Below are 26,704 nucleotides of genomic sequence, written 5' to 3' on the forward strand. Positions count from 1 at the left end.
ATTTATGGAGAGAGGTGGTAGAGAAACGGTTTTGTATAGTTTTGCAGCGCTCATGCAACATCGCCAACAGCGTACCCAAGACAGGCCGTAGACAGTCCGCTATATAGGTCCGCTTGACTTGACAGTCTGTTCTCTGACGCCACTCATGTAGAGGCGGAACGCATCACACCCGATCTGTTCCGCTATAAGACTTTTGAAGCATGGATTTCATAGTCAAAGTGTAGAATATTGTGTTATTGCAGAGGACGGAATTAAATACATCTCATTATCACTAACTCCATGCACTGCTCAACGGGTAAGTCGTATTCATTTGTTATAGGGCCCAGTTAAAATAAAACATTGTGTTCTGTTTAATATGCATATAAATACGTTCATAATAACGTTGTCTATATTGCATTAGTTTCTAAAGGTGGGAGAAGTCTGTAGGGTTAGCCTATACATTACGTCAGTGGTGTAAAGTAGCCTACTTAAGTAAAAACACTTTAAAGTATTACTTAAGCCGTTTATTGTAGGTATATGTACTTTATAATAAAAACATATATAATTTACTGCTCAGGCAGGACAGAATTATGATCCAGTTCACGCACCTATCAATATAACGCGTTGTCTTCCCTACTGCCTCGGATCTGGCGGACTCACTAAACACAAATACTGCGTTTGTCGATGTCTGAGTGTTGATGTGCCCATGACTGTCCGTAAAAAAACAATAACAAGAAAATCGTGCCTTCTGGTTTGCTTAATATAAGGATTTTGATGTATAGCATTTACTTTTACTCAAGTATGACACTACTGTACACTCAAGTAGTATTTTACATGGCGACTTATTTTTACTTTAGTCATTTTCTATTAAAACATCTTTACGTTTACTCAAGTATGGTCATTTAGTACTTTCCCACAACAGCATTACGTTAATAATATTGTTATAATAGTTGTTTATATCATGTTTATATATTTTTGTATCCCAGTGCAGTTTTTAATCAAGGATTATGACAAATATAGCATCATATTGAAGTTGGATGAAATTGTAATTTTATTTTGTGCAATTGACTTTTTTTGACTAGGACCTCATTCAACTCATGTGCATCAACTCTTAGCCCACATATTGCTAGTAGGCTTATCTCAACCTGTTATTGAATTAATATTGTCAATGAATCACCTTATATGCTCAATAGACCCCCCCCCCCCCCCCTTTCCCCTCCAAAACAATGTCCTATTATAATCAAATTGCCTAATCATGGTATTGCATGGTAGTGAATCCGTCAACAGAACAATTACAGAAACCCCATAGGTTGGTACATCAACAAGCCTTAACAGGCTCTGTACTCCTCAAATGCCTACATTGAATCAAGTCTGCTGATCTAATCACATAGAATGTCTGGACTCCCCAGTCTTTGATTTGGACATTAGGGAGTCCACACACCTTGTTACTGACAACTAAACAAACAGCTGATGATGTTAACGCTCTGCGCACACTGTTTGGCCCTTGAGGACCAGTGTACTCTAACATGTTCCATTCTTGTATAGGCCTACTGCCTGTGAAAGGCCAGGTTTTCCTTTACTCCGTGGCAATCAGGTTGACTTTTAAGTTGGTTGGCTGTGCCATGTACCCTTTGATATGGAATCAGTCAAACATGGCCCAGTAATAATCTATGCTGTGATATTCAGTGAAATCCAAGTCAGTTTGATACAGGAATGGCGTTTCTGTGTCATGTTTTTCAAAGAGATGCATGAGGGGCATGGATTCCAGGGTCTGTTATGGGACTGTTTCATCTTGAAATACTGGTTGCTATGTTGACGTTCACTCAATATACTATGTTTTATTAACGATAAGATGTCAGAGCTACTTTTTGAATGTGTATAGTGGAAAAAGAGAGGAGCCGTTTTAAACTTTGCCCAACGGGCAGACGGCATGTTTGAACCCAGACGGTTTACGTCGTAAAAGACCCAATAAACTGCCTATAAAAGACTGGTGGGTTAGCTCTGATCTGGTCGTGTGGCTTATATCAGTTTCTTTTTCATTGTCTAAGTGGAGGTTGCCTCTGTAGCTGATCTGAGGTCAGTTTGGCTATGTACCTCCACAAGAGAAGGGATAATCATTGTGGTTGTGTAAACGGTTCCCAAATCAGCTCTTAGGGACACCCTCTGCCTGGAGGGCTGTTTCTCCTTGCTTTGTCACAACCTCCCACTGGCTCTCTTAAACAAGTGGATTTCCCGGCAACGCAGACACAGGAGCTTAACCACAAGTGTTTTTTATAGCCGCTGAACCACGCTGGGCTTGGCTGGCAGACCTCTAAGCCCATGCTCAGACAGACAGTGCTTTACAGTAGGCCTGAATCCTATAGGCTTCTGTACGTGTACATCCACGGGGCTCTATCATGGCTACTACTGGCTGTTATGGTGGTTCCTCTGTTTCTTTTGTCACGGACTCATCTTGCGTCGTTCACTGATTTTTGTTTCTGGTTTGATTGCACAAATGTGTTTTTTTGAGACCAGGAGCTGGTGCATTGCAGACATCAAAGCAGCACAGCTGGCCTTCTGTTTGCCAGGTGATTATAGTCCCAGTGGGTAGGAGTGCAGCACAGCTGGCCTTCTGTTTGCCAGGTGATTATAGTCCCAGTGGGTAGGAGTGCAGCACAGCTGGCCTTCTGTTTGCCAGGTGATTATCGTCTCAGTTTGTAGGAGTGCAGCACAGCTGGCCTTCTGTTTGCCAGGTGATTACAGTCCCAGTGGGTAGGAGTGCAGCACAGCTGGCCTTCTGTTTGCCAGGTGATTATAGTCTCAGTGGGTAGGAGTGCAGCACAGCTGGCCTTCTGTTTGCCAGGTGATTATAGTCTCAGTGGGTAGGGGTGCAGCACAGCTGGCCTTCTGTTTGCCAGGTGATTATAGTCCCAGTGGGTAGGAGTGCAGCACAGGGGTTAAGACCTATAATCTGACAGAACTGATGAATATGCTGCTGCTGTTGTTGTTGATCTGTTGAGTCAATCCCCATGGCGATAGCCCCTCAGACTAACAACACTGTTTGTGTCACTTAGCGTAACCAACCTGGTGCGGTGCAATGCTACTGAAAATAAGCTCCAATTGATTAGAGCTACCGTGCCATTATCCAGTTTAGTTTTCATCCACTAAGTCGAGTGTTATAATGCTACAGTACATCAAAGGTTAGAATGCAACGTTATACAGTGGCAAGAAAAAGTATGTGAACCCTTTGGAATTACCTGGATAAGATCTGATCTTCATCTAAGTCACAACAACAGACAAACACAGTGTGCTTAAACAACTAATAACACACAAATTATTGCATTTTTCTTGTCTATATTGAATACAAAATTTAAATATTCACAGTGTAGGTTGGAAAAAGTATGTGAACCCCTAGGTTAATGACTTCTCCAAAAGCTAATTGGAGTCCGGAGTCAGTTAACCTGAAGTTCAATCAACGAGACAAGATTGGAGATGTTGGTTAGAGCTTCCCTGCCCTATAAAAACACTCACAAAATGTGAGTTTGCTATTCACAAGAAGCATTGCCTGATGTGAACCATGTCTCGAACAAGAGAGATCTCAGAAGACCTAATTGTTGACATGCATTCCACAAGATGGAAAGTGTTCCAAAAGTATCTCTAAAAGCCTTGATGTTCATAAGACAAATTGTCTATAAGTGGAGAAAGTTCAGCACTGTTGCTACTCTCCCCAGGAGTGGCTGTCCTGCAAAGATGACTGCAAGAGTACAGCGCAGAATGCTCAATGAGGTTAAGAAGAATCCTAGAGTGTCAGCTAAAGACTTACAGAAATCTCTGGAACATGCTAACATCTCTGTTGACGAGTCTATGATACGTAAAACACTAAACAAGAATGGTGTTCATGGGAGGACACCACGGAAGAAGTCACTGCTGTCCAAAAAGAACATTGCTGCACATCTGAAGTTTGCATAAGTGCACCTGGATGTTCCACAGCGCATCTGACAAGATATTATGTGGGCAGATTAAGCTAAAGTTGAGTTGTTTGGAAGGAACACACAACACTATGTGTGGAAAAAAAGGCACAGCACATCAACATCAAAACCTCATCCCAACTGTAATGTATGGTGGAGGGAGCATCAGGGTTTGGGGCTGCTTTGCTGCCTCAGGGCCGGACAGCTGACTATCATCGAGGGAAAAATGAATTCCCAAGTTTATCAAGACAATTTGCAGGAGAATGTAAGGCTCTGTCCGCCAATTGAAGCTCAACAGAAGTTGGGTGATGCAACGGGACAACGACCCAAAACACAGAAGTAAATCAACAACAGAATGGCTTCAACAGAAGAAAATACGCCTTCTGGAGTGGCCCAGTCAGAGTCCTGACCTCAACCCGATTTGAGATTCTGTGGCATGACCTCAAAAGAGCGGTTCACATCAGACATCCCAAGAATATTGCTTAACTGAAACAGTTTTGTAAAGAGGAATGGTCCAAAATTCCTCCTGACCGATGTGCAGGTCTGATCCACAACTACAGAAAACGTTTGGTTGAAGTTATTCCTGCCAAAGGAGGGCCAACCAGTTATTAAATCCAAGGGTTTACATACTTTTCCCACCCTGCACTGTGAATGTTTACACGGTTTGTTCAATAAAGACATGAAAACGTATAGTGTGTTATTAGTTTAAGCAGAACGTGTTTGTCTATTGTTGTGACTTAGATGAAGATCAGATCAAATTTTATGATCAGTACGGAATTAACCCATTAACCCATAATATATAAAAGATAAAGAAATAAAAATGACAAATTTAAACTTACAATAAATAATATATATGCAGGCATTTCATTAAGCAGGTAATTCCAAAGGGTTCACAAACCGTTTTTTCTCGCCACTGTAGGTTATAATGCTCTGTTATAATTGGTTATAATGCTGAATAGAGGGTTACAATGTTGAGAGAGTTGTGTCCTCCTGTGGTTCCTGGATCCAGCTACAGGAGTCCGTCTGCCAGTAAGATGAGGTTGCTACAACACTGACCGACAACACGTCTCACACACTGGATCACAGGTAGGGGAAGTCAAAATCAGATTACACTTTATATGCTGAAGTTCATTGTGACTGTTGGCTGTGGATGTTCCATGGTGCTATTTTTAACAATATTCATGTTCTCTATCAGTAACCTGTATGCAACACACTCCTGCAGACCAAGATGCGTGGATCTGCCCTGTCTCGGTGGCTGATGCTGTGTCTGCAGCTATTGGGGATGGTGGTTTTCAGGACACAAGGTAGCCAACACTCAACATATTTCACTACGTTACAGTAGGTTTAGGTGCCATGTTGAATCCAAAGTAGTGGATATTTCCAATAGAAAATGCTACTCTTCCCTTGCAGTGAGAAAGCATGTTTGCTATGGTATGTGGTCGACCACTTTAAAATAGTGAATTGTATTGAGTTTCAGTGCTTCTCGTTGATTGACTTCCTGCCATGTGTCAGGAGAGGTCATCGCCCCCTCCAGCATGACCGTTGTGGCGGGCCTCCCCTTCACGCTGGGCTGTAACGTCACCATAGCAACTGGCGACACTGTCAAGCAGGTCCGCTGGCTGAACAAACACAAGCAGGTTCTCTTGGCGTACGAGCCGGGCGAGTCGGTTAGAACCACCTCCCGCCAAGACAACGTGGAGCTAACTTCATCGCACAACAACGTCAGCGCCATCACCATCAAGAGTGCGGGGCCTAACGACGAGGGCTGCTACCACTGCATCTTTGACATCTACCCCAGCGGAGCACAGGAGGGAAAGACCTGCCTCAGTATCGAAGGTGAGTTTGGCCTCAGTCTAAACAAGGTGGTTTGGTAAACCACGCTCATGTGATGAGTAGCCTTGACTGAGACCTGAAGACTTGCATTAGTGCCCAGAGGTAATGCATAGGCTTTAGCTCAGCATGCTAACACTGTCTTGGGGGAGCACGATTTGAACCCGGGTCAGTCACACTAGCAAGGACTTCCAGATATACTGTAGATTCCAGGACTATGGCATGCAATAGTTTCCTTAATTTCTCCTCCTCAAATACTCTCTCTCCAGCACCAGGTGGCCTTCCTCATAGGGTTGGCACATTCCCAATTGTTGAATTTTTCTAAATTGTAAAACAAAGCCTCCTGTGAATTTGTTTATTTTTACAAGGCTTGTAGTTCCCATGTTTCTCAGCACAGTTGATTTGTCTGCTGATTCTGTGAGGTCATGAAAAGTCAGCATGCTCACTTGGCCCTCCCGTCCCGGAATAAATCAGTGGTGGGTAATCAGAAACAGGAAGTGGGTTGAGGTCAGCCATACTCAACAGACCAGGGCCCCGATACTTTCTCTAACTATAACCACCACAACAAGAGGACACCTCTAACCCTCTGTCGTATTACTGCCCCAAAAGATACACTATATATACAGCAGTATGTGGACACCCCTTCAAATTGGTTGATTTGACGATTTCAGCCACACCCATTGCTGACAGGTGTATAAAATCAAGTACACAGCCATAAAATCTCCATAGACAAACATTGGCAGTAGAATGGCCTTACTGAAGAGCTCAGTGACTTTCAACGTGGCACCGTTATAGGATGCCACCTTTCCAACAAGCCAGTTGGTCAAATTTCTGCCTTGCTAGAGCTGCCCCAGTCAACTGTAAGTGCTGTTATTGTGAAGTGGAAATGTCTAGGAGCCACAACGGCTCAGCCACGAAGTGGTAGGCCACACAAGCTCACAGAACGGGAGTGCTGAACGCATAGCGCATAATAATCATCTTTCCTCGGTTGTAACACCCACTTCCAAGTTCTAAACTGCCTCTGGAAGCATCATCAGCACAATAACTGTTTGTCGGGAGCTTCATGAAATGGGTTTCCATGGCCGAGCAGCTGCACACAAGCCTAAGATCACCCTGCTCAATGCCAAGCGTCGGCTGGAGTGGTGTAAAGCTCGCGCCATGGGACAATGGAGCAGTGGAAACGCGTTCTCTGGATTTATGAATCATGCTTCACCATCTGGCAGTCCGACGGACAAATCTGGGCTTGGCGGATGCCAGGAGAACACTACCTGCCCGAATGCATAGTGCCAACTCAAAATTTGGGTCTGGGGCTGTTTTTCATGGTTCGGGCTAGGCCCCTTAGTTCCTGTGAAGGGAAATATTTTTGTATACATATATCAATATCTTAAAAAATATATATTTCCCTTTATTATTTTCCCCTAACCCTACTACCTCTTCCCTAATTGGAATAAACTAATGGACAACAACACTTAGGCCTCTTCTTCCAGCGTATACATACTACAGTATATACATTTTACAGACACAATGTATTTGACAGTAATAATATTTTGTTTGTTTTTAATCCCATCCTTCAACTTCCCCCAACCCCTCTCATATACATTGGCAAGAAAAAATATGTGAACACTTTGGAATCACCTGGAATTCTGAATAAATTGGTCATATAATATAACATTTGATCTGATCTTCATGTAAATCACAACAATAGACACAGTCTGCTTAAACTAATAACACACAAACAATTATACGTTTTCATGTCTTATTAGATCACACCGTGTAAACATTCACAGTGTAGGGTGGGGAAAGCATGTGAACCCTTGGATTTGATAACTGGTTGACCCTCCTTTGGCAGAAATAACCTCAACCAAACGTTTTCTGTAGTTGCGGATCAGACCTGCACAATGGTCAGGAGGAATTGTGGACCATTCCTCTTTACAAAACTGTTTCAGTTCAGCAATATTCTTGGGATGTCTGGTGTGAACCTCTCTTTTGAGGTCATGCCACAGCATCTCAACTGGGTTGAAGTCAGAACTGGGCCTGGGGTTGAAGTCAGGACTGGGCCTGGGGTTGAAGTCAGGACTGGGCCTGGGGTTGAAGTCAGGACTGGGCCTGGGGTTGAAGTCAGGACTGGGCCTGGGTTGAAGTCAGGACTGGGCGTGGGTTGAAGTCAGGACTGGGCGTGGGTTGAAGTCAGGACTGGGCCTGGGTTGAAGTCAGGACTGGGCCTGGGTTGAAGTCAGGACTGGGCCTGGGTTGAAGTCAGGACTGGGCCCGGGTTGAAGTCAGGACTGGGCCCGGGTTGAAGTCAGGACTGGGCCCGGGTTGAAGTCAGGACTGGGCCCGGGTTGAAGTCAGGACTGGGCCTGGGTTGAAGTCAGGACTGGGCCACTCCAGAAGGCGTTTTTTTCTTTTTTTTCTGTTGAAACAATTCTATTGATTTACTTGTGTTTTGGGTCATTGTCCTGTTGCATCACCCAACTTCTGTTGAGCTTCAATTAGCGGACAGATAGCCTTACATTCTCCAGCAAAATGGCTTGATAAATTTGGGAATTAATTTTCCCAGACAGCAAAGCAGCCCCAAACCATGATGCTCCCTTCACTATACATTACAGTTGGGATAAGGTTTTGATTTTGGTGTGCTGTGCCTTTTCTTTCTCCACACATAGTGTTGTGTGTTCCTTCCAAACAACTCAACTTTAGTTTAATCCTTCCACCGAATATTTAGTCAGTAGGCTGTGGAACATCCAGGTGCACTTTTGCAAATGTCAGACTTGCAGCAATGTTTTTTTTGGACAGCAGTGGCTTCTTCGGTGGTGTCCTCCCATGAACACCATTCTTGTTTAGTGTTTTACGTATCGAAGACTCGTCAACAGAGATTTTTTTTTTTTTTTTTTTTTTGGGGGGGGGGGGGGGTGTTAGCAGAGATGTTAGCATGTTCCAGACATTTCTGTCAGTCTTTAGCTGACACTAGGATTCTTCTTAACCTCATTGAGCATTCTGCTCTGCTCTTGCAGTCATCTTTGCAGGACGGCCACTCCTAGGGAGAATAGCAACAAAGATACTTTTGTAACCCTTTCCAGCTTTATTCAAGTCAACAATTCTTAATATTAGGTCTTCTGAGATCTCCTTTGTTCGAGGCATGGTTCACATCAGGCAATGCTTCTTGTACATTTTTGTGAGTGTTTTTATAGGGCAGGGCAGCTCTAACCAACATCTCCAATCTTGTCTCATTGATTGGACTCCAGGTTAGCTGACTCCTGACTAGCCTAGGGGTTCACATACTTTTCCCCAATGTTTAAATTATGTATTCAACATAGACAAGAAAAATGCAATAATTTGTGTGTTATTAGTTTAAGCAGACTGTGTTTGTCTATTGTTGTCTTAGATGAAGATCAGATCAAGTTTTATGACCAATTTATTCAGAAATCCAGGTAATTCCAAACGGTTTACATGCTTTCTCTTGCCACTGTATCTCTGAAGACCCTCCAGTGAAGGGAAATCTTAACGCTACAACATACGACATTCTAGACAATTTTGTGCTTCCAACTTTGTGGCAAAAGTTTGGGGAAGGCCCTTTCCTGTTTCAGCATGACAATGCCCCCGTGCACAAAGCGAGGTCCATACAGAAATGGTTTATTGAGATCGGTATGGAAGAACTTGACTGGCCTGTACAGAGCCCTGACCTCAACCCCATTGAACACCTTTGGGATGAATTGGAACGTCTACTGCGAACCAGGCCTAATCGCCCAACATCAGTGCCCAACCTCACTAATGCTCTTGTGGCTGAATGGAAGCAAGTTCCCACAGCAATGTTCCAACATCTAGTAGAAAGTCTTCCCAGAAGAGTGGAGGCTGTTATAACAGCAGAGGGGGGACCAACTCCATATTAATGCCCATGATTTTTGAATGAGATGTTCGATGAGCAAGGGTCAACATACTTTTGGTCATGTAGTGTGCATAAGGTTTTAAATGGAGCCAAATGATTTCTATATTTAAATGCCTTGCTGAAATGTAAGCCTCCAAACACTTTGTCTTATCTCTCTAACCCACCACTATGAATGTGCTCCTCCCATTCCAATGCTCACCTATTGATACCTTCCTCTGTCTCGCTGTGTCTGACCCAGTCAAAGTGGGCAACGAGGGAAATAAAACAGCCATCAGCGGGAAGCTGGCCACCATGTCCTGCTGGTACGGCCTCCCAGACAGGGTACGCCAGGTCCTGTGGAGAAAGACTGCAGAGCAGGGCGACACAACCACGTTGGCCTCCTTTGCCAAGCGAGGCCAACCCAGCATTGAGGAACCTTATCGGGGACGTATGACCCTGAACCCCTCCCTGGGAGACACCCAGCTGTCCATCAGGCCGGTGAAGACGAAGGACGAGGGCTGCTACACCTGCGAGTTCCACACCTACCCAGAAGGCACCAGGAGCGCCACGGCCTGCCTCTTTGTATATGGTGTGTATGGATGGGGGTTATTAGGGGTCATTTGGAAGGTTGTATTGTTGAAATGAACTTATATCTCAGGGAGTATATCCACTGAGGCTATTGCTGTAAGGAAAGTTTGAATTGATAATGGTTTATTGCTGGAATTTCCTGCTCCCAATCTTCACTGATAAAGATGTGGCTCAAAACCAGTAGCAACCATCTACTGCCCAGCTATTCTAGTATACTTTATATTTAGTTTGTTGGAAAACATAGCCATGTGCCCCAAGGTAGTCAGTTGTTGTGCTCATTGAAGGCCAAACAGGCCCATTGAGACTGGATGAGAGGATGTGTGTTTATGTCTATACACTCCAGGTCATTAAAGTGCCATGTGTAATCACACTGTAATCACACTGTAAAAATGTGATGATTTCCCGGATGATGTTGTCATAGTAGACATTCTAATAGTAGGAAGGAAGTTGTATTATAAGATGATACACACACACAGGGAGAAGTGTGTGTGTGTGTGTGTGTGTGTTTCCCAGATATAGCACAGGAAAGGGAAGAGCTTTATGTAGCCGGTGGGAGGAGCCAGAGTGGGTCACAATGCTACTGTTTAGACCTGCTGTGGAGACACTTTATTGTACAATTATTAAACCCAGGGCCCTTTAGGAGTGGAATGCTACCCTTTAGTGCAGGGCTGCCCAACACTGTTCCTGGAGAGATACCCTCCTGTAGGTTTATACTCCAACCCTACAGGAGGGTGTCTCTCCAGGAACAGGGTTGGAGTATAAACCTACAGGAGGGTTTCTCTCCAGGAACAGGGTTGGAGTATAAACCTACAGGAGGGTGTCTCTCCAGGAACAGGGTTGGAGTATAAACCTACAGGAGGGTATCGCTCCAGGAACAGGGTTGGAGTATAAACCTACAGGAGGGTATCTCTCCAGGAACAGGGTTGGAGTATAAACTACAGGAGGGTATCTCTCCAGGAACAGGGTTGGAGTATAAACCTACAGGAGGGTATCTCTCCAGGAACAGGGTTGGAGTATAAACCTACAGGAGGGTATCTCTCCAGGAACAGGGTTGGAGTATAAACCTACAGGAGGGTATCTCTCCAGGAACAGGGTTGGAGTATGAATCTACATGAGGGTATCTATCCAGGAACAGGGTTGGAGTATGAATCTACAGGAGGGTTTCTTTCCAGGAACAGGGTTGGAGTATAAACCTACAGGAGGGTATCTCTCCAGGAACAGGGTTGGGCTGTTTTAGTGCATTCTGCCCACTGAAATATAAGAACCACAAATGTTATGCCCTTGGTGGCATACTGAGATAGATACGAGTATTTCACACTGGAGACTCAACATTGCCTATTGTAATTTCACAGTTATGGAATGGAAGTTATAGAATTTGACTTTGATAGAATGCCTCTTAGATGCTGTGTGGCTGGCTATGGACTGATTACAGAAGTCCTCTTAGATGCTGTGTGGCTGGCTATGGACTGATTACAGAAGTCCTCTTAGATGCGGTGTGGCTGGCTATGGACTGATTACAGAATGCCTCTTAGATGCTGTGTGGCTGGCTATGGACTGATTACAGAAGTCCTCTTAGATGCTGTGTGGCTGGCTATGGACTGATTACAGAAGTCCTCTTAGATGCTGTGTGGCAGGCTATGGACTGATTACAGAATGTGAGTGTTGGGACTTGGGAGTGATAAAGTTGTTAGAGGGAGGGGTGACGATTCTGGAGACATGAAAGAGGTGATTTAAAAGGGCTGAGACCCAAGGGATGACTGGGTCACTGTTTTCCCTAGACACAGGCCCTCTGTGTGTGTGTGTGTGTGTGTGTGTGTGTGTGTGTGTGTGTGTGTGTGTGTGTGTGTGTGTGTGTGTGTGTGCGCCTGTGTGTGTGTGCGCCTGTGTGTGTGTGCGCCTGTGTGTGTGTGCGCCTGTGTGTGTGTGCGCCTGTGTGTGCGTGTGCGTGTGTGTGCGTGTGCGTGTGTGTGTGTGTGCGTGTGTGTGTGTGTGTGTGTGTGTGTGTGTGTGTGTGTGTGTGTGTGTGTGTGTGTGTGTGTGTGTGTGTGTGTGTGTGTGTGTGTGTGTGTGTGTGTGTGTGTGTGTGTGTGTGTGTGCGGTGCTCTGATCAGTATGTCTCTGTGTGAGTCCCTCTGCTCCAATCTCATCCGAACAGCTCTGCTTTTGTCCACTGTAAAAACAGCAGTAAACCCAGGCACCGATGCCCATCTGTCGTTCCGTCCTGTTTCCATGTTGCCCAGTCTGATATAGTTAAGTCTCATTGTGTCAGATGGAGACTGGAGGGTTGGAGGCCATGCCCTGTTTCCATGTTGTCCAGTCTGATATAGTGAGGTCTCATTGTGTTAGATGGAGACTGGAGGGTTGGAGGCCATGCCCTGTTTCCATGTTGCCCAGTCTGATATAGTGAGGTCTCATTGTGTCAGATGGAGACTGGAGGGTTGGAGGCCATGCCCTGTTTCCATGTTGTCCAGTCTGATATAGTGAGGTCTCATTGTGTTAGATGGAGACTGGAGGGTTGGAGGCCATGCCCTGTTTCCATGTTGCCCAGTCTGATATAGTGAGGTCTCATTGTGTTAGATGGAGACTGGAGGGTTGGAGGCCATGCCTTGTTTCCATGTTGTCCAGTCTGATATAGTGAGGTCTCATTGTGTCAGATGGAGACTGGAGGGTTGGAGGCCATGTCCTGTTTCCATGTTGCCCAGTCTGATATAGTGAGGTCTCATTGTGTCAGATGGAGACTGGAGGGTTGGAGGCCATGCCCTGTTTCCATGTTGCCCAGTCTGATATAGTGAGGTCTCATTGTGTCAGATGGAGACTGGAGGGTTGGAGGCCATGTCCTGTTTCTGAGTCTGTTATGCCATGATGAAGACAGAGGAACTAACACAATGCCAACACCAGACAGCACAATAAAACAACAAATATCAGACAAGATAACATCAGTCTGACTGCACCAGTCAGTCTGCACCAGACAAGATAACACCAGTCAGACTGCACCAGTCAGACTGCACCAGACAAGATAACACCAGACAAGATAACACCAGACAGGATAACACCAGCCAGACCACACCACTGGAGAACCACTGTTGGGGGTCCTGGAGGACTGGAGTTGTGAACCACTGCCTTACACTGTATATACTGTCATTCACCATAAACATGATCTCTCATCCATTGTGTGTGATGTCTCCCTCAGTGCTGCCCAACCCAGAGATCACCCACGTGACCTCCAGCGGGGTCATCGAGGCCAACTGCACGGCCGCAGCCCGTCCTGCAGCCCAGATGGTATGGAATGTGGAGGGGGACAATCGGACGCTAGGGCCGTCCGTGTCCTCGTCTTACGACCAGGGGGACGGCACCACCCTGGTCACCAGCACCCTCCTCCTCCAGGAGGGCCTGCCCCACGACCTGTCCGTCAAATGCATGGTGCACCACCGAGGCCTGGAGTCGCCCATGTCCGTCAACCTCAATGGTGAGCAGCTCAGAGAATCACACTGGCTTAATAAAGATGTATATATTAGCAGTAAATCATTAATATATGTCTTATAGATCTAATAATGGTATATTAATGATCCTTTTTTAATAAAATGTCACCCAGATGTTTTCTGCTTATGAAGACAAGTCTGCTTAACAGCCCTCGCAATCTGACAGTGCTGGGTTCAAATAGTCTTCTTCTTCTTCTTTCAAATGCCGTACATGGAGTGCGATGGGCAGGGTTTGCACTTTTAGGACTATTGTTTTGGGTCCATTCCGCCAGGCGAGGTCAATCAAACCCAGGACTTGGGACCGCTATTTGAACCCAGATCTGCATTGTGGTTCAACATGTGTAGAGTTGTGTGTTGAAATCCTGTATTGTAACACTGTCCTGATCTAGTTTTGTGATTGTATCCATTTGGGGGAGTGATTCCTAGGAAAGCTTCAGGTGCTATTCTAGTTGTGTACAATTATGGCTCGTTTGATAGACCATTAAGTGCTACAGTTTCCAGGAAGTGGAAAACCAAAATAAGCATCACGCCTTTTCCACAGTATGTCTATCTCTCTTGTTGTGAAGCTCATATCATGAGTTATGGTCCAAATGAGGCATAGTTTAATGTCCTTGAAGTCAATATTGTGGTCCTGTCTGGCTCAGTTGGTCATGACACTAGCAACGCCAGGGTCCTGGCTTCCATTCCCAGAGGGTCAGATTTGTTTACCAAAATGTATGCGCCCACTGTACGGTAAGTCATTCTGGATAAATGCGTCTGCTCAATGGTATATGCTATCAAATCAAATTGTATTTGTCACATGCGCCGAATACAACAGCTGTAGACCTTACAGTGAAATGCTTACTTACAATCCCTTAACCAACAATGCAGTTTTAAGAAAATACCCCCAAAATAAAAAGAGAAGAATAACAAATAATTAAAGAGCATAAGTAAATAACAATAGCGGGGTTATATACAGGGGGTACCGGTACAGAGTCAATGTGCGGGGGCACGCACCCCTGAGGGGCCCCCGTGTTGAGGATCAGTGTGGCGGATGTGTTGTTACCTGCCCTTACCACCTGCTGGTGGCCCGTCAGGAAGTCCAGGATCCAGTTGCAGAGGGAGGTTTTTAGTCCCAGGGTCCTTAGCTTAGTGATGAGCTTTGAGGGCACTATGGTGTTGAACGCTGAGCTGTAGTCAATGAATAGCATTCTCACATAGGTGTTCCTTTTGTCCAAGTGGGAAAGGGCAGTTTGGAGTGTAATAGAGATTGCATCATCTGTGGATCTGTTGGTGCGGTATGCAAATTGGTGTGGGTCTAAGGTTTCTGAGATACTGGTGTTGATGTGAGCCATGATCAGCCTTTCAAAGCATTTCATGGCTACAGACGTGAGTGCTACGGGTCGGTAGTCATTTAGGCATGTTACCTTAGTGTTCTTGGACACAGGGACTATGGTGGTCTGCTTGAAACATGTTGGTATTACAGACTCGGACAGGGAGAGGTTGAAAATGTCAGTGAAGACACCTGCCAGTTGGTCAGCACATGCTCGCAGTACACGTCCTGGTAGTCTGTCTGGGCCTGTGGCCTTGTGGATGTTGACCTGTTTAAAGGTCTTACTCACATCGGCTGCGGAGAGCGTGATCACACAGTCGTCTGGAACAGCTGATGCTCTCATGCATGTTTCAGTGTTACTTGCCTCGAAGCGAGCATAGAAGTTGTTTAGCTTGTCTGGTAGGCTCGTGTCACTGGGAAGCTCTGTGCTTCCCTTTGTAGTCTGTAATAGTTTGCAAGCCCTGCCACATCCGACGAGCGTCGGAGCCGGTGTAGTACGATTCGATCTATGTCATGTATTGATGCTTTGCCTGTTTGATGGTTCGTCGGAGGGCATAGCGGGATTTCTTATAAGCTTCCGAGTTAGAGTCCCGCTCCTTGAAAGCGGCAGCTCTAGCCTTTAGCCAAGTGCGAATGTTGCCTGTAATCCATGGCTTCTGGTTGGGTTATGTACGTACAGTCACTGTGGGGACGATGTCCTCGATGCACTTATTGATAAAGCCAGTGACTGATGTGATGTACTCCTCAATGCCATCGGAAGAATCGCGGAACATATTTCAGTCTGTGCTAGCAAAACAGACCTGTAGTTTAGCATCTGCTTCATCTGACCACTTTTTTTATAGACCGAGTCACTGGTGCTTTCTGCTTTAATTTTTGATTGTAAGCAGGAATCAGGAGGATAGAAATATGGTCATATTTGCCAAATTGAGGGCAAGGGAGAGCTTTGTACACGTCTCTGTGTGTGGAGTAAAGGTGGTCTAGAATCTCTATGTAGATAGTGTGGTCTACAGCTTATCATGAGATGCCTCAGGTGAGCAAAACCTCGGGACTTCCTTAGATATCGTGCACCAGCTGTTGTTTACAAATATGCATAGGCCTCCGCCAAGTGTCATACCAGAGACTGCTGTTCTATCCTGCCGATAGTGTATAACCCACCAGCTGTATGTTCTTAATCTCGTCATTCAGCCACGACTCGGTGAAAGATAAGATATTACAGTTTGTAATGTCCCGTTGGTGGGATATACGTGCTTTCAGTTCGTCCCATTTATTTTCTAGTGATTGAACGTTAGCTAGCAGGACAGAAGGCAAAGGCAGATTAGCCACTCGTCTCCTGATCCTCACAAGACACCCTGATCTTTTTCCGCAAAATCTCAGTTTCCTTCTCCAGCCAATGACGGGGATCTGGGCATGTTCGTGGGTCTGTAGTATATCCCTCCCGTCCGACTCATTGAAGACAAACTCTTTGTTTAATCTGAGGTGAGTAATCGCAGTTCTGATGTCCAGAAGCTCTTTTAGGCCATAAGAGACGGTAGCATCAACATTATGTACAAAACAAGTTACGAACAACGCGAAAAAACAAACAAAATCGCATAGTTGGTTGAGAGCCGATAAGACGGCAGCCATCCCCTCCGGCGCCATCCACATCTCATGGGTTGTCATATGTCTGTTGGTAAACATGCTGTGTGTGTGTGTTGCAGTTGGTCCGGCCCTCACTACTATCATCTCAGTATCCTGTGTGGCAGCCCTGCTCCTGTGCTGTCTGTGTGTGTGCCTCTGCAAGTGCTTCCTGTGCCGAGACGGTGAGTAGCCAATCAGCTTCTGATCCTCCTTGAGTTTATTTCCTGGTCGAAGAGGTGACACTCCATTGGCTTATTTAGTGGGGCGCAACATTCTCATGTAACCTGAACATATAGAGGGGACACAATTCTCTCATTCAGAATAGAGGACCCTGTCCATTCAATATACATTGTAATTATATCTGCAATGTTTCAAATGTTGTGTCCTACTCAATACACTCCCTAGGTGTTTTGTAAACAGTCACAAAAAGGACTTTACTGCTATTTTTGTGTAGTCTCCAACACCATGGATGTGTTGTTGCCATGGTGAGGCTAATGATAGCAGTGTCCTTCAGAATCCTGGGAACAAGCCTCTTCAGAGCAGACACAGCAGACACAGTGTGACCGGGTTATGTTTGCCAAGTTATGAGTGCTTCTCATAACCCTGGTCATCTGTCTCCTACTGTGGTTGTTTCATGTGTTCTTGATGAAGAGGAGACTTTTTGTTGGCATCGGAATGTGACGTCCCTGAGATCTACGATCTCTAAAAGCCAACTGTCAATCTCAGAGTGAAAAGTGAACATCTTGCTCCGTGAGTTTTCACGGTTGGACCATGTCATATAAACACAATGTAGAAGGCAGCTTAAATGTTTAATTGATTGCGACTCCATCTTGATTGCAACTTCCACTGGTTAGCAGGGGAGGGGCGGTTTTGGGTCAATCACTTTAACTGTACGGGGAACAAACTGAACCTTAATTTAACAAATTTCCCCTCTGGGATGAATAAAGTATTTATGATATGGGGTCAAGGCCTCGTCATCATATCTCTGTGGACTATCTCTGGACTCTCAGGATCTCCACTAGGGCTTAGTAGAGAGTAGTAATAACAGTTGATTAAACTAATTGTTTTATCTCTTTGGTAATAAGTATCTCAAACTTCTACGACTTTTGTTAAAGAACACTCAGTAACAGCTGGCACAAAGCTTGATACAAAAACACAACAGTATGACCTTCAAAATGTACACTGATGGAAAGTTACCATCCCCCCAAATCACAAAACCAACATCACAAAGGTAAGGAAATATGACTCAAAAGGAAAACTCTTTGAGACTGATGACATCTTTTAACATGGAGGTGGGAGGTCCACAGGAAAGTGAAAGGGGGCACGCCAGTCCTCTGTCATCTTCGCTCCCTTGACCCTTGACCTCTAACACCTTTTCCCATGACCTCTTCAGGGTGGGGTGAAATGGCAATAACAATAGGACTTCCCAGTTCCCAGGTAGATGCAGGAAACAGAACAGATCACCCCACCGACAACAGTTGCCGTCAAAGTTAGCTTTTTGGTCGGCCAAAGGAGAGAGATTTCAGGAAAGGTCCATTTTTTTGTTGTTCTATTTCCGACTGTGAAATCCTGTGGGGACAGTTTCTGGCAGCACTAGTTTCCATTGGTAGTTACAATTTCCTTTTTAATGCCAGGTATGAGTACTTTCAGGTAGTTCCTTCAAGGAATTCAACACAACAGTTTTACTCAGTTTCCTACTGAGAAATCCTCCTGCCGTTTAAACATGTTTACGTCTCAACATGTTGAAACTGAAGAGGCTCATTACGCTCAGTAATGATAAGATTTAGCCAATGAGAGGGAAGTGGTTCTGGGGTTACTGTGGTCTGTGATAAGCAGTGGTTCTGGGGTTACTGTGGTCTGTGATAAGCAGTGGTTCTGGGGTTACTGTGGTCTGTGATAAGCAGTGGTTCTGGGGTTACTGTGGTCTGTGATAAGCAGTGGTGGGAGGGGTTACTGTGGTCTATGATAAGCAGTGGTTCTGGGGTTACTGTGGTCTGTGATAAGCAGTGGTTCTGGGGTTACTGTGGTCTGTGATAAGCAGTGGTTCTGGGGTTACTGTGGTCTGTGATAAGCAGTGGTTCTGGGGTTACTGTGGTCTGTGATAAGCAGTGGTTCTGGGGTTACTGTGGTCTGTGATAAGCAGTGGTTCTGGGGTTACTGTGGTCTGTGATAAGCAGTGGTTCTGGGGTTACTGTGGTCTGTGATAAGCAGTGGTTCTGGGGTTACTGTGGTCTGTGATAAGCAGTGGTGGGAGGGGTGAGTAGTATGTTAACTTATTCTGAAAGAGGTGTAGTCTGCAAAACACTGCTGCTAAGTCTGGCACTGAGGTGTCAAGATAAGCCAGGCAGGGTTGTGGAGGAATTATAATGACAGTCCATGAGTGTTGGCTCTGTTGGCTCATGGCTATATCTTAGAAGTGGTGTAGAATTTTGCAATAGGGACAATTTGATTTCTCAATTCTTACAGATAGGCCAAGACATTTTAGAAGTTGATCTCATTCGTCGGGTCTCTTTGGCACTCTTGTAAAGTTTAAGGGACATTGAACGAACCGTCCATGGTTTGCGTACTGTGTAGGTTTAGTAATTATTTTAGTTTCCATAGCTGATGAAAGTGTCCGACTTGACTCATAAGTTCTGACCCACTGGTCGGTCAGAGCTTTCATCACTATGTTGCTCTTCCTCATTACTGTGTTCTTATGTGTTAAGAAAGGCTGGAACTGATGAGGAAGACCTCTGCCATGTGGGTAGATGTGTTGAGGAGACAGATTCGCTGCTACTCATCTACTCCAAACTACTCAACACTCTTTCCTGTTGAGTTACTTTTCTCAGCCTGCTCCAGACTGCCAAAGGCTCCAAAATCAACATCCTGGAGGGCAATGTCCTTGTTGGTTCACCCCCTGAATCAGGATGTGGATTCAAGACCACAGGTGCGTCCCAAATGGCACCCTATTCCCTATGGGTCCTGGTCTAAAGTAGTGCCCTATGGGTCCTGGTCTAAAGTAGTGCCCTATGGGTCCTGGTCTAAAGTAGTGCCCTATGGGTCCTGGTCTAAAGTAGTGCCCTATGGGTCCTGGTCTAAAGTAGTGCCCTATGGGTCCTGGTCTAAAGTAGTGCCCTATGGGTCCTGGTCTAAAGTAGTGCCCTATGGGTCCTGGTCTAAAGTAGTGCCCTATGGGTCCTGGTCTAAAGTAGTGCCCAATGGTCCTGGTCTAAAGTAGTGCACTATGCCCTATGGGTCCTGGTCTAAAGTGGTGCACTACCTGCAATTACCTGTGGAGGTAATAATTTACTTTGCATAGCTGTTTCTCATAAAGTCATTATGAGAAATATTCCGATTGGTAAATAGAATATGTGTGAGTAAATGTAACTTGCTATGATTTAATGTGTGTACAGAACTTAGAGGTGACACACTGTCACCCCTGCCAAAAAACACCACAGAGGTCATTTATTTTTACTAATTTAGTTTGTTTTAAGTGTTGTCTATGGTTCGTGCTCCTCTCCTCTCCCCCCAGAATAACAAGTGATTGTGCTGGCTGTCCAGTGCTAGTTTCTCAGTAGAAAGGACTTTCTCTAATCCGCTACTTGGAGCCAGATTCACACAAGGGGCCAGGAGGAGGGAAGAGGGGGCAGAAAGAACCCAGAACCTGACAAACTGCCCAGTGGATAACAACGCCTCTCTTTCTCAGACTGTTCCTGCCGCATGCTAGCCCGGCCCTCACTCATGGCTGTGCCCTCAATGACATTGTGCAGAGTGCCGTGATTAATCACCTGATGGGGTCAGAAGACGGTTCTGATTATGACGTTGCTGTGAGGTTGTTGTATCAGGAGAGGCACCTGCATCTCTGATTCCAGATGTATCTCCCACTGTGTTGTATTATAGGTCAAACAGCTGTATGTCAGCGGCTGAAATTACACCAACACTTGCGATGGAATGAGAGATGGCTTCTCTAATTGATCTAATATAATCTCATAATTGACAATTACCTTTGTCCATTTTGAAAATAGGATATTTGTGTGTCTAACTTTCTCACTCATCATTATTCCCGATTCGTTCAGGATTATCTTTAATCATGGTAGCATCCACATGAATGTAGAAGTGTTAAGAAACATTCTATTCTTATTTACAATAAAAGTGACTCAATCCATTATTTACCATTCATTTCTATTGGGCACAAAATCATCTGAAACAACCAAAACAAACAGCAAGTGCATCCAAACAAGTTTGTAGAGTCACAGAGTGTGATGTCATCATTGTGTGCCGGGAATCTGGGACCAAATACTTTAATACACATACAAGTGATTTTGTCCCAATACTTCTGGTCTCCTAAAATGGAGGGACTATGTACAAAAAGTGGTGTAATTCCTAAACGGTTCAAAAGAAATAGATTTAAAAATACCCTCAAATGAAAGCGGACAGTCTGCACTTTAACCTCATAGTCATTGTATCATTTCAAATCCCAAACAACAAAACATTTGTCACTGTCCCAAAACTTTTGGAGCTCAGAGATGTGGCTAGTCTGGATGGTGGAGTAGATTATTGACATGTGTGGGGAGAGACTGGGAGCAACATGGAACCACAAGTGGGTTTCTGTGGTTCTACTATGGTTCTACTAAATCAATGGGCCATAGTGTTGTCTGTCTGCTTCAATTACAGCTGGGAAATAGAACCCAACCCAGAACTGAAGGTATTTCAGTCAAATTCTCCAGTTCTATTTATGTCTACACAGAGTTAGCGTTTGTATGAAAACATAGTCGAGGCACGCAGGAGACCCGGTCGTCAGACATACTGTTAAAAAACTTCATGTGTATCTTGTAGGATATGAGCCTCAGCCAGTCATGCAGAAAGTAAAGTCCAGATAACAACTTCTGTTATTTGATGAAAGGGGAGGTTTGCATGGGGCACTTTTAATCTGCAACACCGGCGAGTAAACATATCCTGTCCGGCACACAAATATGCTCAACCGACCTTACCTCACCATGAGTGCAGCACTGTCAGCAAAACTCTGATTGGTTGTAGGGAAGACAGTTTCAGAAACAGTCTAAGAGAAGAAGGGAAATAACCGTTTTAGTTTTATCACCTTCATGTTATCTTGACATGGTCATCTATCACCAATCTGGCAACCTGGTTAGAGATCCTCTGATTGGATGGTTAGGAGACACCTGCTGGTGGTTGCCAGTACATGTTCATTTACTCTTCAAGGCAAAGAACGTTTTAAAAAGTTGATGCCTATTTTTACTGATAAACCACCACTGACTATCCCACACTCACAAACGTACACTACTGTGGATATTCAGCCATGCTTTACTTATTTTTATTTATTTATTATTTCACCTTTATTTAACCAGGTAGGCTAGTCAAGAACAAGTTCTCATTTACAACTGCGACCTGGCCAAGATAAAGCAAAGCAGATCGACACATACAACAACACAGAGTTACACATGGAATAAACAAACATACAATCAATAATACAGTAGAAAAATCGAAATACCGCATGTGCAAATGAGGTAGATTAAGAGAGGTAATGCAATAAATAGGCCGTGATGGCGAAGTAATTACAATATAGCAATTAAACACTGGAATGGTAGAATGTGCAGAAGATGAATGTGCAAGTAGAGGGGTGCAAAGGAGCAAAATAAATCAAATAAATAACAGTATGGGGGATGAGGTAGTTGGATGGAATATTTACAGATGGGCTATGTACAGGTGCAGTGATCTGTGAGCTACTCTGACAGCTGGTGCTTAAAGTTAGTGAGAGAGATATGAGTCTCCAGTTTCAGTGATTTGTGCAGTTCGTTCCTGTCATTGGCAGCAGAGAACTAGAAGGAGAGGCGACCGAAGGACACTTTGGGGGTGACCAGTGAGATATACCTGCTGGAGCGCGTGCTACGGGTGGGTGCTGCTATGGTGACCAGTGAGCTGAGATAAGGCGGGGCTTTACCTAGCAGAGACTTGTAGATGACCTGGAGCCAGTGGGTTTGGCGACGAGTATGAAGCGAGGGCCAGCCAACGAGAGCATACAGGTCACAGTGTTGGGTAGTATATGGGGCTTTGGTGACAAAACGGATGGCACTGTGGTAGACTGCATCCAATTTGTTGAGTAGAGTGTTGGAGGCTATTTTGTAAATGACATCACCGAAGTCGAGGATCGGTAGGATAGTCAGTTTTACGAGGGTATGTTTGGCAGCATGAGTGAAGGATGCTTTGTTGCGGAATAAGAAGCCGATTCTAGATTTAATTTTGGATTGGAGATGTTTAATGTGAGTCTGGAAGGAGAGTTTGCAGTCTAACCAGACACGTAGGTATTTGTAGTTGTCCACATATTCTAAGTCAGAACCGTCCATAGTAGTGATGCTGGATGGGCGGGCAGGTGCGGGCAGCAATCGGTTGAAGAGCATGCATTTAGTTTTACTTGCATTTAAGAGCAGTTGGAGGCCACGGAATGAGAGTTGTATGGCGTTGAAGCTCGTTTGGAGGTTAGTTAACACAGTGTCCAAAGTAGGGCCAGAGGTATACAGAATCGTGTCGTCTGTGTAGAGGTGGATCAAAGAATTACCAGCAGCAAGAGCGACATGATTGATGTATACAGAGAAAAGAGTCGGCCCGAGAATTGAACCCTGTGGCACCCCCATAGAGACTGCCAGAGGTCCGGACAACAGGCCCTCCAATTTGACACACTGAACTCTATCAGAGAAGTAGTTGGTGAATTCTAAGTGTGCATGTGGTCTTTCAGGGCTGGTTGTGTGTTTGGGGGTTTCCTCTGTTCCTGGAAACGGGTGGAAGGCGTGTACTGTAGACACCTTCTATAACACAGGAAGTTGGTGGCACCTTAATTGGGGAGGACGGGCTCGGGGTAATGACTGGAGCGAAATGAGTGTAATGGTATCAAATACATCAAACACGTGGTTGCCAGATGTTTGATGCTATCCCAGCCTCCACTGTTTGATGCCATTCCAGCCTCCACTGCTCTATAATGTGTCTGGATGAGTGTCACGCTTGGCCAGGATGTTATGATGTGTTTGGCAGGGAACATTTAAACATTTAATCACTTTCAGGAAGAATAATAAGACAAGGTTTGGTCCCGCTCCTTAAGCAAACCAGCGGAAGTCTCTACTACGATCTAGGCCTTTATTCTTTCAAAGACAAAGGTGTTGATATCTCGCCCTGCGCCAGACTTCTCGCCCCACGGCAGACTGTGATCTGTCTCCACATGATGCTGCCTGCCTGTTTCTGTGAGGAGGACATTAGAGGGTCAGGAAGAGGGAGTGACTGACGGGACTGTTTTTTTGAGTTGAAACTGTGGAGTAGATGATGGTAGAACTAGCACAATAACACCTCGTTTTTGGATATGATGATGAATTAAATATCTCTCTCTCTGCCCCCCCTCCTACACTCTCTCTCTCTCTATCTCTCTCTGTGTCTCTCTGTGTCTCTCTGTGTCTCTCTGTGTCTCTCTGTGTCTCTCTGTGTCTCTCTGTGTCTCTCTGTGTCTCCCTGTGTCTCCCTGTGTCTCTCTGTGTGTGTGTCTCTCCCGCCTCTCTCTGCCCACCCTCTCTCTCTCAATTCAATTCAAGGGGCTTTATTGGCATGGGAAACATATGTTAACATTGCCAATGCAAGTGAGGTAGATAATATACAAAAGTGAAATAAACAATAAAAATGAACAGAAAGAAGTTCCAAACGAATAAAGACATTGCAAATGTCATATTATGTCTATATACAGTGTTGTAACGATGTGCAAATGGTTAGTACAAAAGGGAAAATAAATAAGCATAAATATGGGTTGTATTTACAATGGTGTTTGTTCTTCACTGGTTGACTTTTCTTGTGGCAACATGTCACAAATCTGAGGGAAATATGTGTCTCTAATATGGTCATACATTTGGCAGGAGGTTAGGAAGTGCAGCTCAGTTTGCACCTCATTTTGTGGACAGTGTGCACATAGCCTGTCTTCTCCTGAGAGCCAGGTCTGCCTACGGCGGCCTTTCTCAATAGCAAGGCTATGCTCACTGAGTCTGTACATAGTCAAAGCTTTCCTTAAGTTTGGGTCAGTCACAGTGGTCAGGTATTCTGCGACTGTGTACTCTCTGTTTAGGGCCAAATAGCATTCTAGTTTGCTCTGTTTTTTTGTTAATTCTTTCCAATGTGTCAAGTAATTATCTTTTTGTTTTCTCATGATTTGGTTTGGTCTAATTCTCTCTCTCTCTCTCTCTCTCTCTCTCTCTCTCTCTCTCTCTCTCCCTCTCTCCCTCTCTCCCTCTCCCACCATCCAGATTGAGATTTGACCTGGAATGGTGGAAGAAGGACTGTTTTGATGAGAAACCAGAGTTCTGGTCATCCAGCTAGACCTATCAGCTCCTCAGCACCATATGCTCCATGTCTGTTAGAAGGAACAGCTCACTACAGTACTACACATCACCATACGCTCCATGTCTGTTAGAAGGAACAACTCACTACAGTACTACACATCACCATATGCTCCATGTCTGTTAGAAGGAACAGCTCACTACAGTACTACACATCACCATATGCTCCATGTCTGTTAGAAGGAACAGCTCACTACAGTACTACACATCACCATACGCTCCATGTCTGTTAGAAGGAACAACTCACTACAGTACTACACATCACCAACAGCTGTTTCTCCAGGCTCCACTGGGTGAACTGGACATAAACCTTCATCCCACCAGTGACAACAACATCAACAACACTAAAGCCATGTTTCTATTAACAGTAGATATAAAGACACTTATCAAAATGTGGCTTTGAAGTTTAGTCTGTCGAGAATGGTCCCAGATCAGTTTGTAATGACTTGCCAACTCCTATTGTCATTGTCAGGCCAATGGCTCAACAGATCTGGGATCAGGCTATAATCGGTACACTCGACGAAGAAAAAAAAGTCTAGGACAAAGGCCGTTATTAAAAAGTGCTTTAAAAGTAGGAGTTTTTTAAATGATACGTTCGCTAAAACGTTCTAATTACACACTGTGATGTATTTTAACAGTTACAGTGTGTTTAAGGACCAGGCTGCTTTTTTGTGTAGGAGTTCTCCTGTTATTTGTTTGTGTGATTTTGCTACTGTATGGGGGGGGGGGGGGTGTGTGTGACATATATCTTTATTTTATGACTCAAAAACACACAAGTTGACTTCATGGGAGTCCCAGTATTAAAATGCAATTGCAATTTGCCATGTATATTACAGTTAGCTATATGACATCATTTAGAATACAAACAATAATATATATATTTCTCATGCTCAATATTTAACTGACATATTTACAACAGGGTATGACAACATGTCTGTGTGCCTTTCCTATTGAAGCATATTCCTACCATCTGCCCATTTGAGTTGAAGGTGTAATTAAAGCAGGAAAATGGCTTCCATACTTTTCAGCCTGTTTAAACCTCACAACAGATGTATGAATACACATGAATTACTACTGTTTATTAGCAATAAACTCTTCAGCATCTTCCTAAAGTCAGTATTATAAACCCTATAGTGTAACGTCACACCAAATCAGCTTACCCAAAATAGTCGAGACAGCGATGGAAGTTGACGTGATTGTGTCAATGAAATATGCTTATGACATTGGATGTCAGGTTGGGTAAATCAGAATAGCCTTTTAGGCGACTGTCCCTTAAGACACTGTGAATATTCCTGTTGGAATGTCAAACAGCACTAATAGTGAGCTTAGCTGTGTGTTTCTAAATGATGCCTGAGGATCACTGGTGAATAGATCTACAGCAGAAAGTATTCACCCTTTGTCTTTCTCCACATGTTGTTGTGTTACAGTCTGAATTTAAAATGGATTACATTGAGATTTTGTGTCACTGGCTTATTACAAAGTAATTAAAAATGAAAAGCTGAAATGTCTCGAGTCAATTTAGTATTCAACCTCTTTGTTATGGCAAGTCAAAATAAGTTCAGGAGTAAAAATGTGCTTAACAAGTCACGTAATAAGTTGCATGGACTCCGTGTGCAATAACAGTGTTTAACATGATTTTTGAATGACTACCTCATCTCTGTTCCCCACACATACAATTATCTGTAAGGTCCCTCAGTTGAGCAGTGAACTTCAAACACAGATTCAAC

General features: G+C 44.4%; 1 protein-coding gene across 2 annotated transcripts; it reads left to right on the top strand.

Annotated features, from left to right (window-relative positions):
* The first annotated feature begins 39 nt into the window (after nucleotides 1–39).
* On the top strand, nucleotides 40–26,481 carry LOC129840261 (OX-2 membrane glycoprotein-like). 2 transcript variants are annotated; one of them, XM_055907997.1, is made up of 8 exons: nucleotides 40–295; nucleotides 4,936–5,012; nucleotides 5,122–5,230; nucleotides 5,439–5,762; nucleotides 9,878–10,207; nucleotides 13,397–13,672; nucleotides 16,695–16,796; nucleotides 24,885–26,481. In XM_055907997.1, exons 3-8 carry the CDS (start codon nucleotides 5,155–5,157, stop codon nucleotides 24,887–24,889), a joined length of 1,113 nt encoding a protein of 370 aa, XP_055763972.1. In that variant the 5' UTR covers nucleotides 40–295; nucleotides 4,936–5,012; nucleotides 5,122–5,154; the 3' UTR covers nucleotides 24,890–26,481. The 2 variants fall into 2 exon arrangements, with proteins under 2 accessions (XP_055763972.1, XP_055763973.1); XM_055907998.1 differs by having other exon boundaries at nucleotides 5,149–5,230.
* The last annotated feature ends 223 nt before the right edge of the window (nucleotides 26,482–26,704 follow it).

This window comes from Salvelinus fontinalis, chromosome 41 (genome assembly GCF_029448725.1).
Source record: "Salvelinus fontinalis isolate EN_2023a chromosome 41, ASM2944872v1, whole genome shotgun sequence".
Lineage (NCBI taxonomy): Eukaryota > Metazoa > Chordata > Actinopteri > Salmoniformes > Salmonidae > Salvelinus > Salvelinus fontinalis.